At 34.9% G+C, this 13,423-nt stretch overlaps 1 protein-coding gene across 1 annotated transcript; it reads right to left on the bottom strand.

Moving 5' to 3' along the window:
• Nucleotides 1–8,081: 8,081 nt before the first annotated feature.
• LOC149139638 (uncharacterized) lies at nt 8,082–10,394 on the bottom strand. The gene has a single exon (XM_089450783.1). It carries the CDS (start codon nt 10,392–10,394, stop codon nt 8,082–8,084), a length of 2,313 nt encoding a protein of 770 aa, XP_089306909.1.
• Between the last annotated feature and the right edge of the window lie 3,029 nt (nt 10,395–13,423).

Here is a 13,423-nt window from a genome sequence, read left to right as displayed (position 1 = left end):
GGGGCTAAAAGAAGGGTAACCAAAGGTGCCATATTGTTCAGTTGAAACAGGAAAGCAACATGTAAAATTTAATTTAAATATATTTCCATTCGGATCTTACGATATGTTGATTGGGATGGATTAGTTTGAGGGACATTGGTATTTAGTAAACTGAAATTGAAAATCTATTTTTGAAGATGGATCTAGGAAAGAGATTCAAGAAGTCAAGTAGCCAATAAGACTACGCCCCATTACAATGTCCCAGTTAGGAAAATTTGTGAGGAAGGAATGTCTGATATATGTTGTTCAAGTAAGGTATTCTAACACCAAGGATAAGATTGTTACCTTGGAAAACATCCTAGTGATCCATGATTTTCTGGATGTTTTCCCTAAGAATATACCAGGGCTGCCCCCAAAATGGGATATTGACTTCACCATAGAAATAGTCCCTGAAGCGGTTATGATGTCAAAGGGTCTGTATTGCATGAGTGTACCCGAGCTAATTGAGCTCAAAATGTAGTTACAAGAACTATTAGATAAAGGGTACATTCACCCAAGTGTATCGCCTTGGGGAGCCCCAGTGTTGTTTGTGAACCTTAAGAATATGCATTGATTATAAGCAGCTAAACAAATTAACTATTAAGAATAAGTACCCACTACCTTGATTTAATGATATTTTCGAGCAAGTTAAAGGTGCCATGATTTTCTTTAAGATCGATCTATGATCAGGATATCATTGAATCCATCTAAAGGAGGAAGACATTTATAAGACAACATTTAGAACCCATTACAAACAATATGAGTTTTTTGTTTAACCTTTTGGGATAACCAATGCACCAACAACATTTATGAGCTTAATGCATTGCATCTTCCACCCATATCTAGATAAATTTGTGTTAACATACAGATATGATATTTTGGTCTACTCCAAGAATCTAGAACTACACAAAAACATCTACGGACATTGTTCAAGTCCTGCGGGAACATCAGCTGTATGCTAAATTTAGCAAGTGTGACTTTTACAAGGATCACATTCAATATCTAGGGCATGTCATACCAGCCCAACCGATAGGAGTTAACCTTGAAAAAATTAAAAGCATTATGGAGTGGCATGTTCCTAAAAATTTCGTGGAGATATGGTCCTTCATGGGTTCGATATGGTATTATCATCATTTTATTGAGGGATTCTCTTGGTTTTCTAACCCTATTACCTCCCTGCAAATAAAATGGAATATATTTAAGTTGACAATTGACTTCCAGAGAAGATTTGAACTAAATCACTTACTAGCTACTGCTCTAGTACTGAAGATAGTTGATCCAAATAAATAATCCATGGTCTGTATCAATGCGTACCAAGAAGGGGTAGGAGGAGTGTTTATGAAAAAAGGTAAAGTAATAGCCTATGAATCCCGAAAGCTAAAGGAATGTGAGAAGAGATATTCTACTTATGATCTAGAAATAATCGTGGTAGTGCATTCTTTGAAAGTTTGGAGGCATTATTTGTTGGGTAAGAAGTTTTTACTAATGACAAATCATAATAGTTTAACAAGCTACTTTAAACAACCTCATTTAAATGCTTGACAAGAAAGATGGAATGCATTCCTTAGTGAATTTGAATTTGACACTAAACATTTAAAGGAAAAGAGAACCGAGTAGTAGATGCATTAAGTAGAAGAATGCATTGTGACTATGAGATACACTTTAATCAAATAGAATTTAATTTTACAAAATAGATTAAAGAGGTTGCCCAAAAAGACCTCGAATATTAGTTATTATGGAAACAAACCAAACAGAGTAGCAACTTAGGAAAGCGGTCCTAATATAATATTAATATGGATTATTTATTAACTTTCATAGGAAGAACCTATATCCCAAAACAAATTTCAATTAGACAACTGATTCTAGATGAATTTCATAAAATCCTTTATGCTGCTCACTCGGGTTACCAGAAATGGTTTTCGTTCATTAAAATAGATTATTTTTGGCCTACTTAAGAAGGGATATTGTTGAATACCTAGTGAAAATTTTGGAGTGACATAAGGTTAAAGTTGAACCCCAACACCTAGCTGGTTTGTTACATCCATTACCAATTCCGGAGTGGAAGTGGGATATCATAACACTTGACTTAATAACATGGATACCAAGATATAAAATACACAATGATTCATTCATGGTGATAGTTGATAAATTGAGAAAAATAGCTTATTTCATACTTGTACAATCCATTTACAATATTGTCTAGATCACTGATATTTTTTTGAAAGAGGTGTTATGGCTGCATGGCTTACCTAGAGTATTTATCTCAAATAGAGATGTAAAATTTACCTCTGCATTTTGGAATCCTCTCTTTAACAAATTGTGAAAGGAATTACATTTTAGCACTGCATACCACCCACAAACATATGGGGAGACAAAGCAAGTCAATCGAGTATTGGAGGATATCTTAAGAATGTATGTCATGCAACAACCCAACAAGTGGGAAGAATATCTACACTTTTGAGTTTTGTCTTGGAGTATCCATAGTAGAAACCATATTTTTCAATGTTTCAAATCCCAACAGGGATCCCAAAAGTTCTCACTTATATTATGTCTTTTATTTGAAGCAACATAATCACTAGAATCCTATTTTGTAGGAAGAGAAAGATCCATCAAAACTAAAACATCTAGTTACTGCATTTTTTGGATTCACCAATGAACCTTGTACTGCCCTACTGGCATAGAATCACAATGTTTTGTAGGTTTGTTCTATTTTAAATCCCTTAATTGTAGAAATCACCTTTTACCCTTTTGGCTTCTCTAGTGATCTTGTATTCATGGATGACCTGTGATAGTTTGCAAAAAAATTGGGAGAGGAATAGAAAAACATGACCAACGAAGAGAGAGATTCATATGAGTAGTTACTTTCTCTTACTTTGTAGAATTAAGTTGTAGGAATTGAGGAAAATGAATTAAGTTGTAGGAAAATAAATCTGGGACTAGCAGCATTGTGTGGTAGACAAAAGATAGATAATATGACATGACACACTTGGGGTAATGTGTGTCAACACTTTGTGCTCATGCATAGGTTGTTAGCATTCGTCTTACCTTGTGGCCTTTATGCTAGAGAGTTTGGGGGATCTTATCCACATGAATTCAACATTATGCTCTATTTGTGGCAAGATGATCTTCCCAAATCATCTATTCCTTTAGTGTACCTTTGCACCTTTATGGGCAATTGCTAGTTTTCTAAATCATAGAGGATTCAATTTTCTAATTGTTTCATAAATCATAGAGGATATGTTTCCTGATCATAAAGGATAGGGGAGAAATTATTGCAAATGGAACTATGTACATACGCGAAACCAAAAAATCAAATGAACAATACCTAATGAATTCCAATCATTGGAATTGTGAGACATGATTGGAAATGCGGGACTTCATGTGAAGGTCTCTTTAATTCCAATCATGAGAAGTGTGGGACCTCATTGAAATGTGGGATGTCATGCTAAGCTATTTTTAATTAATCTTCTACCTGGTGGTTTTAATTTCCCGGGGAACAGATAAATGATCCCCTCTACTATTGGCTGCTAAAGACCCTCAGTTCTACTAGAAAATCTCAACTTGACTTTCGATTTAATTATCAATGGTCAATCCTAGATGCCGAGTAGAGCGCTTTATTGGCGGATTCCTCATTTCCATGTCTGTAGTTTGATACATATTAATGTAAGTGTTTAGGTTCTATAGTTTAAAGTTAACACTATCAAAAACTAATGACTATTTATGTTTTTTTTCAATGTGATGCAGTGATAATTAGTAATAATAATTTTATGAGCATGAATATAAATTTACGACAAGGATTAGATTTATTTGGAGGTTCATTTCTATGTGATTGGTTAGATTATTTTTTTTTTAAGAAAGCGTTATAGAAATTCATCTTGTTGCAATTATTTTATATCTTGTAAGTTGAGATAAAGACTCATTGTTTTGTAATAATTATTTTTATTTAGTTTTAAAAAGAAATCTAATTTAATAACTTAAGAAATAAATTCAATTAATAAGTAGTGTAGGTTTATTGGAATTTTCCTTGCATAAGTAATAAGGAGTTAGAGGAGTCATAATAAATAATAATAATAATAATAGAGATTGATGAACATAATCTGCATTAGATTTACTATATTATTAAATAAAGAAATTATTTGAGCTTAGTATGAGATAAACGTAATGGAGTTTTATTAAATTTGTTCAATATTATTATTTTTTTAGTAAGGCTAGACGATTATTTTATATTAATAGCAAAAGAGATATATAGTTGATGTCTAGAAACTATTTGTTTGCCACATGGAAAACCATATCAATAGTTGAGTCTCAAAGTTTTAACATTGCATATTGTTGAAGCTATAAACCTATTATTTAACGTAAAAACATAACTAACAAAAATAAATTGTTAGATATTACCACTTCGAACTACACCAATGTCACTATAAAAAACAAAAATCGTAACAAAGATGCACACTAATATGATAATGTCATCTTAAGGGAGAGTCCACTTGAATTGGTGGTCATGAGTCATGGTCTTCCTCACATGGGGTAAAAATGATGCTTGCAATTTTCGTAGCCAAAACAATGACTTTGTTATGCAACTTCTCCAATTTTATTCTTAGATGTAGACCAATGTCTCTTGCTAAGTATCAGATCTCTCAATGAGAACTCTTCACATTTTTTATGCAACTAAAGATTGAGTGTTTGCATGTATACACTCTATGGAGATCAAGAAGAAGTTCCAATCTTAGGCATCAATCTCCCAATATCTCTAAAGAGCTAATCTTAGGCATCTAGCCCCTAGTATCCCTAACTACATGCTTATCGGAAATGAATCTTTCCAAATCAAATTTCCTCTTCCAACTCATAGATAGTTTTTCTAACTATGTATTGAATGACATGCACATAAGGATCCCTTCCACAGTGAACTATAATCAAGGATAAGAGGGATAAGAGCACTAATGATGAGAAAGATACCCAAAAAATAAAAACCACACATGGAATCCATAGTAATTTTATTTAATAACGTAATAAACCTATCAAACAATAATAAATTAAATTCCAATTACAAATTTAATAACATAAATTATTTCTATACATAATTAATTAAGATAACCATAATCATAATAAGTTCTTAACCATGTAATTACTTTTTTAATAAACTCCTCACATTTAGTAATACTAATTACTCTATTAACCTTAAATTAGTAATACAATGTACTTATTCCACCCTACATGACATTACGTTGATAAGACGTCTGTCATTATTACTTTATTATTTGGATTCCCACTCCTTTACAGCTAAGGATCCATGAAATATAAACAATCTTTACAAAATATATTATTGAAAAGTCGCTTTTACAAACACACAAGACAACGCCTTCTATGGCCATGATGGCCATGCGAGGTCGAAACTCACCAAAAGGAAACTTCTAGATAACGATATTGCCATTGAACGAAGAATGGACCCTATATTACGCACTTGTATTGAACTCGAAATCGAAAATTACCAAGACGGTCGAACTATTTAATTCAAAGTTCAGAAGGGGAAAGAGTCATACAATTTAACTGAAAATTGTAGAGGAACTAGTCATTTATTTTAGCTTCTCAATATGGCCGGGCTAAAATGAGTGCATCTTTTCAAATTGGCATATGGAAGACCACTCAAATTGGCATATGGGCAATTGCTAGTTTTCTAAATCATAGAGGATTCAATTTTCTCACTGTTTCATAAATCATAGAGGATATGTTTCCCGATCATAAAGGATAGGCGAGAAATTATTGCAAATGGAACTATGTACACAGGTGAAACCAGAAAATCAAATGAACAATACCTAATGAATTCCAATCATTGGAATTGTGAGACATGATTGGAAATGTGGGACTTCATGTGAAGGTCTCTTTAAATTCCAATCACGAGAAGTGTGGGACCTCATTGAAATGTGGGATGTCATGCTAAGCTCTTTTTAATTAATCTTCTACTTGGTGGTTTTAATTTCCCGGGGAACAGATAAATGATCCCCTCTACTATTGGCTGCTAAAGACCCTCAGTTCTACTAGAAAATCTCAACTTGACTTTCAATTTAATTATCAATGGTCAATCCTGGATGCCGAGTAGAGCACTTTAGTGGTGGATTCCTCATGTCCATGTCTGTAGTTTGATAGATATTAATGTAAGTGTTTAGGTTCTATAGTTTGAAGTTCAAACTATCAAAAACTAATGATTATTTAGGTTTCTTTTCAATGTGATGCAGTGATAATTAATAATAATAATTTTATGAGCATGAATATAAATTTATGATGAGGATTAGATTTATTTGGAGGTTCATTTCTATGTGATTGGTTAGATTATTTATTTTTTTAAGAAAGTGTTATAGCAATTCATCTTGTTGCAATTATTTTATATCTTGTAAATTGAGATAAAGACTCATTATTTTGTACTAATTATTTTTATTTAGTTTTAAAAAGAAATCTAATTTAATAACTTAAGAAATAAATTCAATTAATAAGTAGTGTAGGTTTATTGGAATCTTCCTTGCATAGGTAATAAGGAGTTAGAGGAGCCATAATAAATAATTATAATAATAGAGATTGATGAAGATAATATGCATTAGATTTACTATACTATTAAATAAAGAAATTATTTGAGTTTAGTATGACGTAAACGTAATGAAGTTTTATTAAATTTGTTCAATATTGTTATTTTTTTAGTAAGGCTAGACGATTATTTTATATTAATAGCAAAAGAGATATATAGTTGATGTCTAGAAACTATTTGTTTGCCACATGGAAAACCATATCAATAGTTGAGTCTCAAAATTTTAACATTGCATATTGTTGAAGCTATAAACCTATCATATAACATAAAAATATAACTAACAAAAATAGATTGTTAGATATTACCTCTTCGAACTACACCAATGTCACTATAAAAAACAAAAATCGTAACAATGATGCACACTAATATGATAATGTCATCTTGAGGAAGAGTCCACTTGAATTGGTGGTTGTGAGTCATGGTCTTCCTCACAAGGGGTAAAAATGATGCTTGCAATTTTCTTAGCCAAAACAAATACTTTGTTATGGAACTTCTCCAATTTTATCCTTAGATGTAGACCAATGTCTCTTGCTAAGTATCAGATCTCTCAATGAGAACTCTTCACATTTTTTATGCAACTAAAGATTGAGTGCTTGCATGTATACACTCTATGGAGATCAAGAAGAAGTTCCAATCTTAGGCATCAATCTCCCAATATCTCTAAAGAGCTAATCTCAAGCATCTAGCCCCTAGTATCCCTAACTACATGCTTATCGGAAATGAATCTTTCCAAATCAAATTTCCTCTTCCAACTCATAGATAGTTTGTCTAACTATGTATTGAATGACATGCACATAAAGATCCCTTCCACAGTGAACTACAATCAGGGATAAGAGGGATAAGAGCACTAACGATGAGAAAGATTAAAAAAAACCACTCATAAGAAACATGGAATCCATAATAATTTTATTTAATAACGTAATAAACCTATCAAACAATAATAAATTAAATTCCCATTACACATTTAATAAAATAAATTATTTCTATACCTAACTAATTAAGATAACCATAATCATAATAATTTCTTAACCATGTAATTACTTTGTTTAATAAACTCCTCACATTTAGTAATACTAATTACTCTATTAACCTTAAATTAGTAATACAATGTACTTATTCCACCCTACATGACATTACGTTGATAAGACGTCTGTCATTATTACTTTATTATTTGCATTCCCACTCCTTTACAGCTAAGGATCCATGAAATATAAACAATCTTTACAAAATATTTTATTGAAAAGTCCCTTTTACAAACACAAAAGACAACGCCTTTTATGGCCATGGTGGCCATGCGAGGTCGAAACTCACCAAAAGGAATCGTCTACATAACGATATTGCCATTCAACGAAGAATGGACCCTATATTACACACTTGTATTGAACTCGAAATCGAAAACTACCAAGATGGTCGAACTATTTAATTCAAAGTTCAGAAGGGGAAAGAGTCATACAATTTAACTGAAAATTGTAGAGGAACTAGTCATTTAGTTTAGCTTCTCAATATGTCTAAAATGAGTGCATCTTTTTAAATTGGCACCTGGTCTGCATCTGGAAGACCAGGTAAATTTGGTCCCTGGTCGTAACTGTTGAATTACTCCCTTGACCTTCCACGCCTCGTAAGACAGATCCCATAGCTTCTCCTCCATCAAAGCCTTTGTCCACAAATTGCACTGATCCACTATAATCTCTTCCACTTTAATCATACAACTGCCAATTACATCTGCCAACAAACTCTCTATTACATCCAACAATTCTTCTATGCTGTCGGAACGACTTTTAATGCTTTCACATAGCTTGTACAAGTTGTTCCCTGCATTTACTGCCTTCCAATCCTTGGAGTCATATCCATTATTAGTAATGCACCCACCATTTGCCTTTTCTTTCCCCAAATCTGCGAGTCCCTGAAGAGCTTCTTTGGCAGTTTCGATAGTTCTGACTTCAAACTTGTTAATAGGAAGAGGTCTGTCCAACCACTTGTGCCATTTTTTCAGACTCTGAAATATTTGGTCTGCTTGTTTGTTCACTACAGCGGCTTCCGGATCTTCATTTTCAAAAAGACTCATGATTTCCCATGCGTCAGAGCATCCCTTTATACATTCTTCCACAATCTCTCTAGCATAACCAACAGAGAATCCGTCACATTGTTGATAGAATGCAGAGAGTTCGATGATAATACTTACAAGCGAAACTGCAGTTATCTTTGCAGAGCTCTTCTCCCTGTTGAAATCCTTTTGGATCTGTAATTTTCTTTGGCTAAATCTAAGTGGATCGGTCGATCTTTGGATGGTTGTTTTTTCCAGCAAGGAAATTAGGGCCTTACAATCCTTTCCGTCGGATTCTCCTTGTCTGATCCTCGCCTTCATCTTCTCGACCATCCTTTGATTAGCTATCCATACTCCCCCAGGATTCTCCCCACGCATGTACATAAGATTGTCCAAGTATTTCACAAACTCTCTATGTTTTGTGAGCTCTACCAGTCCACCGTTGTTGTTGAAATTATAGAGCACCGAAAACTCTTTAGAAACCGCACCCATCAAAATCCTTCTCATGAAGAGATTAGAGAAAACCATCTCAGAAATCAACCAACAAGTTTTGCTCATGAGAACCAGAAGAATCTGCAGATAAAACAAGACAGACAGCAACTTGTACACCCAGAATTTCTGAAGGAACATAAGCACAAACTTATTCAAAAAGCTTGAACTATTGATTGATCCTACGTCTTTTTCCTTCAATTCTTCTTGCAGCTCAAGCGTAGCTCTTGTCCAGAAATCCTCGACACTAAAAAATAGCTTGAGAGTTAATGTCACTGAACCCATACGTCTTGGGTAGAAGACAACGGCGGTGAGCCATCTCCAGCAGATCATTGCCCATCCCATTAAGATGAAAATCCCTTGCACAACAACAGCAACGGCCGTCAACCAGTCAATTAATCCGCCGCCCAAAGGAACTATGAATGATATGTCGTTTGCCAATTGAAGTATATAAAACCCAAGGCATAACCCAACGCAAATAGTGACAAGGAAAGCTATGGAAGAAATAAGAACTGATCGGGCAATGATGTACTGAGGCTGGTGAGTCCGTGCCGTGATCCATGACCTCACCACGTGCTCCTCAACTGCTTCCCACCAAACCAACGATTTGGGGTTTCTGTTCTCTGATTCGTATAGCAGCGCTGGAATTCTCTGAGCCACTATCTTGTGAATGCTTTTGCTAGCGAAAACGGCACAGTTCAAAAGCAGGAGGAGGAGCACAATGGAAGCGAATATAATAATATGAGTAGTCAAATACAAAACAATATCAGCTTCCCAGTAATCGTTGTCACGGATCCAACCTATGGTTATTATATAGATTTCGTAAGATAGGTGAATGAGTAGACCTGTGGCGCTGATAGACAAGGCCAACATGTCACTCCACACGTTACGGTCCCTCGAGCGGGCGACGTCGGCCACCATGTTTCCCATGAACACGCACATAGCAGCCCTTCCACTGAGGACCTTCAACATGTTCTCCAAAATCTCGTCCTCCTTTTGACCTAAGGATTCAGAATCGAGTTTCTGGGAGTCTGAAATGTTCACCAGGGGCCGGCAGATCAGTCCGAGCAACTGAAGACTGAGAGCTCCCAAGACAAGAGAGTTGCAGGGAATCCAGTGGGTTTTCTTGCTCTTTGAACGCCATGCGTCCAGACCTAGCAGCAGCAATAGAGATGCCGAACCGAACGACAAGCTCAACCAACTCGCTGCATCAGCAAGTTGAGGGAGGTAAGCCAAAGGGATCATTGGCTGAGAGGGGGAAGCCATGATTTTCACTGAGAAGCACAATCACTAGCGTTTAGAGCTCAGAATCCAAAGAGTCAAGTAACGGTACACACACGGGTAATGATCTTCAAGGATGTGTAGAGTGGAGATTTATAAATATTTTTATTAGCACTCAAGGTACAGAGAGTTCCACACATATTTTACTTTTTCAATCTTATTTCTACGATGATACTGAGTTTGAGTTTTACGGGTCGACTTCGCCTACGGTCATAAAGAGGATTAAGAGCAATCTGTCGGTGATCCTTCATGTAGGTTATTGAAGGTTCCACTCACCAATAATTGATTTTGTGATTGGACCTTATCTCGAAATTTATACGACCCGGAAAACGAGTCGTAGAGATATTTATCTTTTAAAAAGTTAATATAATAATGGCATATAGCTTGAAGGAAAAAAATTAAATATTTAAAATTTGTATTAATATATTTAAAAAAATCATGAGTATTCTTAAAAGTTAAATTAAAATTGAATGAAGATATTAAAGATGTTACAATTATCAATTGAATTTTTGAAAATAGATTGATTGAAAAATTAATAAATCAATCAAAGGAGATGAACTCAGTTGTCTTTTTGGTAGATATTTCTTTGTAATTCTATTTATAAAGTTTTAACCAAGGTGATAGTTAAGAGACTAAAACCTATCTTGCCTCTCTCATTTCTCTGAAGTAGTCCAATTATGTGGAAGGGTGTTAAATTATAGATAGAATCGTGGTTGCTCATTAAGTTATTCATTATTTCTAAACCACGAAAGTGAAGGTATGATTATCAAGGATGATTTATCCAAAGTCTTTAAAGTCTTTAATGTATAAAGTTGTTATTTTCTTCACCAAATCCTTCTATCTTTTGGCTTCTTTGAAACATGGACAGCATCGATTCGTTTTCTTATTTTCCCATCTTTCTTCTAACACTTCCCCTGCATTTACCTTTAATCTGTCTAGCAACATTAGGAAAGGTGACCCTTTCACACTCCCTTTTTGTTTTGGCAGCGGATGGATGAGGAAGAGCTATCAAAATGGTGGTTTCTAATGGAAAAATCAATGGACTTAGGTTGTGTGAAGCACTTCTAACTTCCCATTAATAGTTTTTCGATGACACCATGTTAATGGGTAGACCCACAATGAAAGAAGATTCAACATTTAAAGATGTTTTGGAGGATTTCATCGAAGCCTTGGGAATAGAGATTAATCTTCACAAATCTAAAATTTTCCTTTTCAACACTCCTCCTATTGTCAAGGGTCATATTCCTAACTCTTTGGCTAAAAATGTAGAAAATATTCCAACCAAATAATTAAGAGACCCTCTTACTACCAATTCTATCAAGACCAAATCCTTTACTGATTTCATCCAATGAATCACTAAGCACTTGGACAATTGGACTTGTTGTTCTCTTAAAATATCAATTCGACTAGTGCTACTCCAATCTATCCTTCAAGCTTTCCATGGCTACCTTTTCTTATCTCTTGCAGCTCCAAATGGAGTTCTCACTCATATTCAATCTTTGCAACACTCTTTTCTTTTGGGGGGGTGCCTCTCACAAAAAGAAATTGGCACTTTTTTCTGGGATAAATTATGTCTCCCAAAGGCCAAGGGAGGGTTGGGATTGAGATACCCAAAAATATTAGGCACAATCCTTTGGGAAATGCTTTTGTGGCACTAGTTCCAAGGAGGAAGGGATCTATGGAGACAAATATGGGACCATAAATACATCGACAACATCCGACGCTCACAATGCATAAGAATGAGGTAGGTCACATTAAGCTCATCCATTTGGAACCTTCCTTTTAGAGGTAAACTTTCAATTCAAGATCATTTATTTTGGGAGGTCCGTCATTGAAAATGGCAGAGTTTTGGGATGATTTATGACATTAATTCTCCAAGCCTATCTCCCAATAATATCACTAGAACCTCTATGACAACATGATGTCAAGGAAGTCAAGTAAGTCAAGTCCCACTAGCACAACAAGTTAAGGATGGACGTCGTTAGCAAGGCGACCCATGATCAAACCTCATGGGGTGGTTATGCCATGTCCTAGGGGGAGGATACATGCTAAAAAAATCCAGTCAACTTAGGGAATATGTGGCCAAGGCTAGGCGCGATCCCTGAGTGACTTTGACGGATAAGATGCTCCTGGGTCACGGATTCTCAACACACAGGTCAAGCCTTGCGAATCATAGACAACTTGACAAACAAACAAAAAAACATGAAGTGAAGGAAATAACTGCTAATGGTGGAATATTAGAATGGAACCTTTGGAGAAACGAAACATTATTTTTGGAATATGGAAGACCAAAAAAATCACATTCCGGTGCTTAAACAATGGAATAAGCTTTAGGATATTCTTTAGCAAACACATATATCCCTCTCAAACTAACACGATAAGCTAAGAAGGGGACATGAACCTCAACGGACTTTCACAATCAACGAAGCATATATTATTGCTACAAATTAGGATCAAATCGGTTGGGTACACATTTCAATTCAAATCTAGAGACAAAATTTATGGCTTAAGGTGACATATTTCCTCTAGATTTTAGCTCATAATATAACATTAACCTAGGAATGAATAATTAGTAAGGGATTTGAAAGGATGACCATGTGTTACCTCTATCATAGTCAGTAGGAATCTAGTAAGCATCTCTTTAATTTATGCCTCTTCTCTAAAGATCTATGGCAAAGATTACAATCCCTCTTTCACCAATTAGATCATGACCATTGTATTATCTTTAAAACCATCCCCCTTTGGTTCCCCAATCCCTTTTCTTGTCCCATTCTTTATAGATCTTGGTCCCTCCTCTTGATTCCTCTTATGGATTATTTGGAAAGAGCACAATCAGAAAATTTATCGTGTGGTAAGTTCCTTGCCAAACTCTATTTCAGCTACTATTCTTTGATATATGAAGGTGACCATCCTTATACACTATTTTTTTCTTTGGAATTGGAAGCTTTAGGCATTGAAGCTATGATTCTTCATGATATCAATCTCCCTCAATTTCTTTTGTGAAATTCTCCTTC

Source organism: Pinus tabuliformis, chromosome X (assembly GCF_031772625.1).
Source record: "Pinus tabuliformis cultivar Carrire ecotype Pingquan chromosome X, CPIR1, whole genome shotgun sequence".
Taxonomy (NCBI): domain Eukaryota; kingdom Viridiplantae; phylum Streptophyta; class Pinopsida; order Pinales; family Pinaceae; genus Pinus; species Pinus tabuliformis.
This window is presented reverse-complemented; position numbering and strand designations above follow the sequence as displayed.

Bases quoted from the DNA above. Each gene is read 5' to 3' on its own strand.
- LOC149139638 (XM_089450783.1), bottom strand. From the start codon at position 10,394: ATGGCTTCCCCCTCTCAGCCAATGATCCCTTTGGCTTACCTCCCTCAA.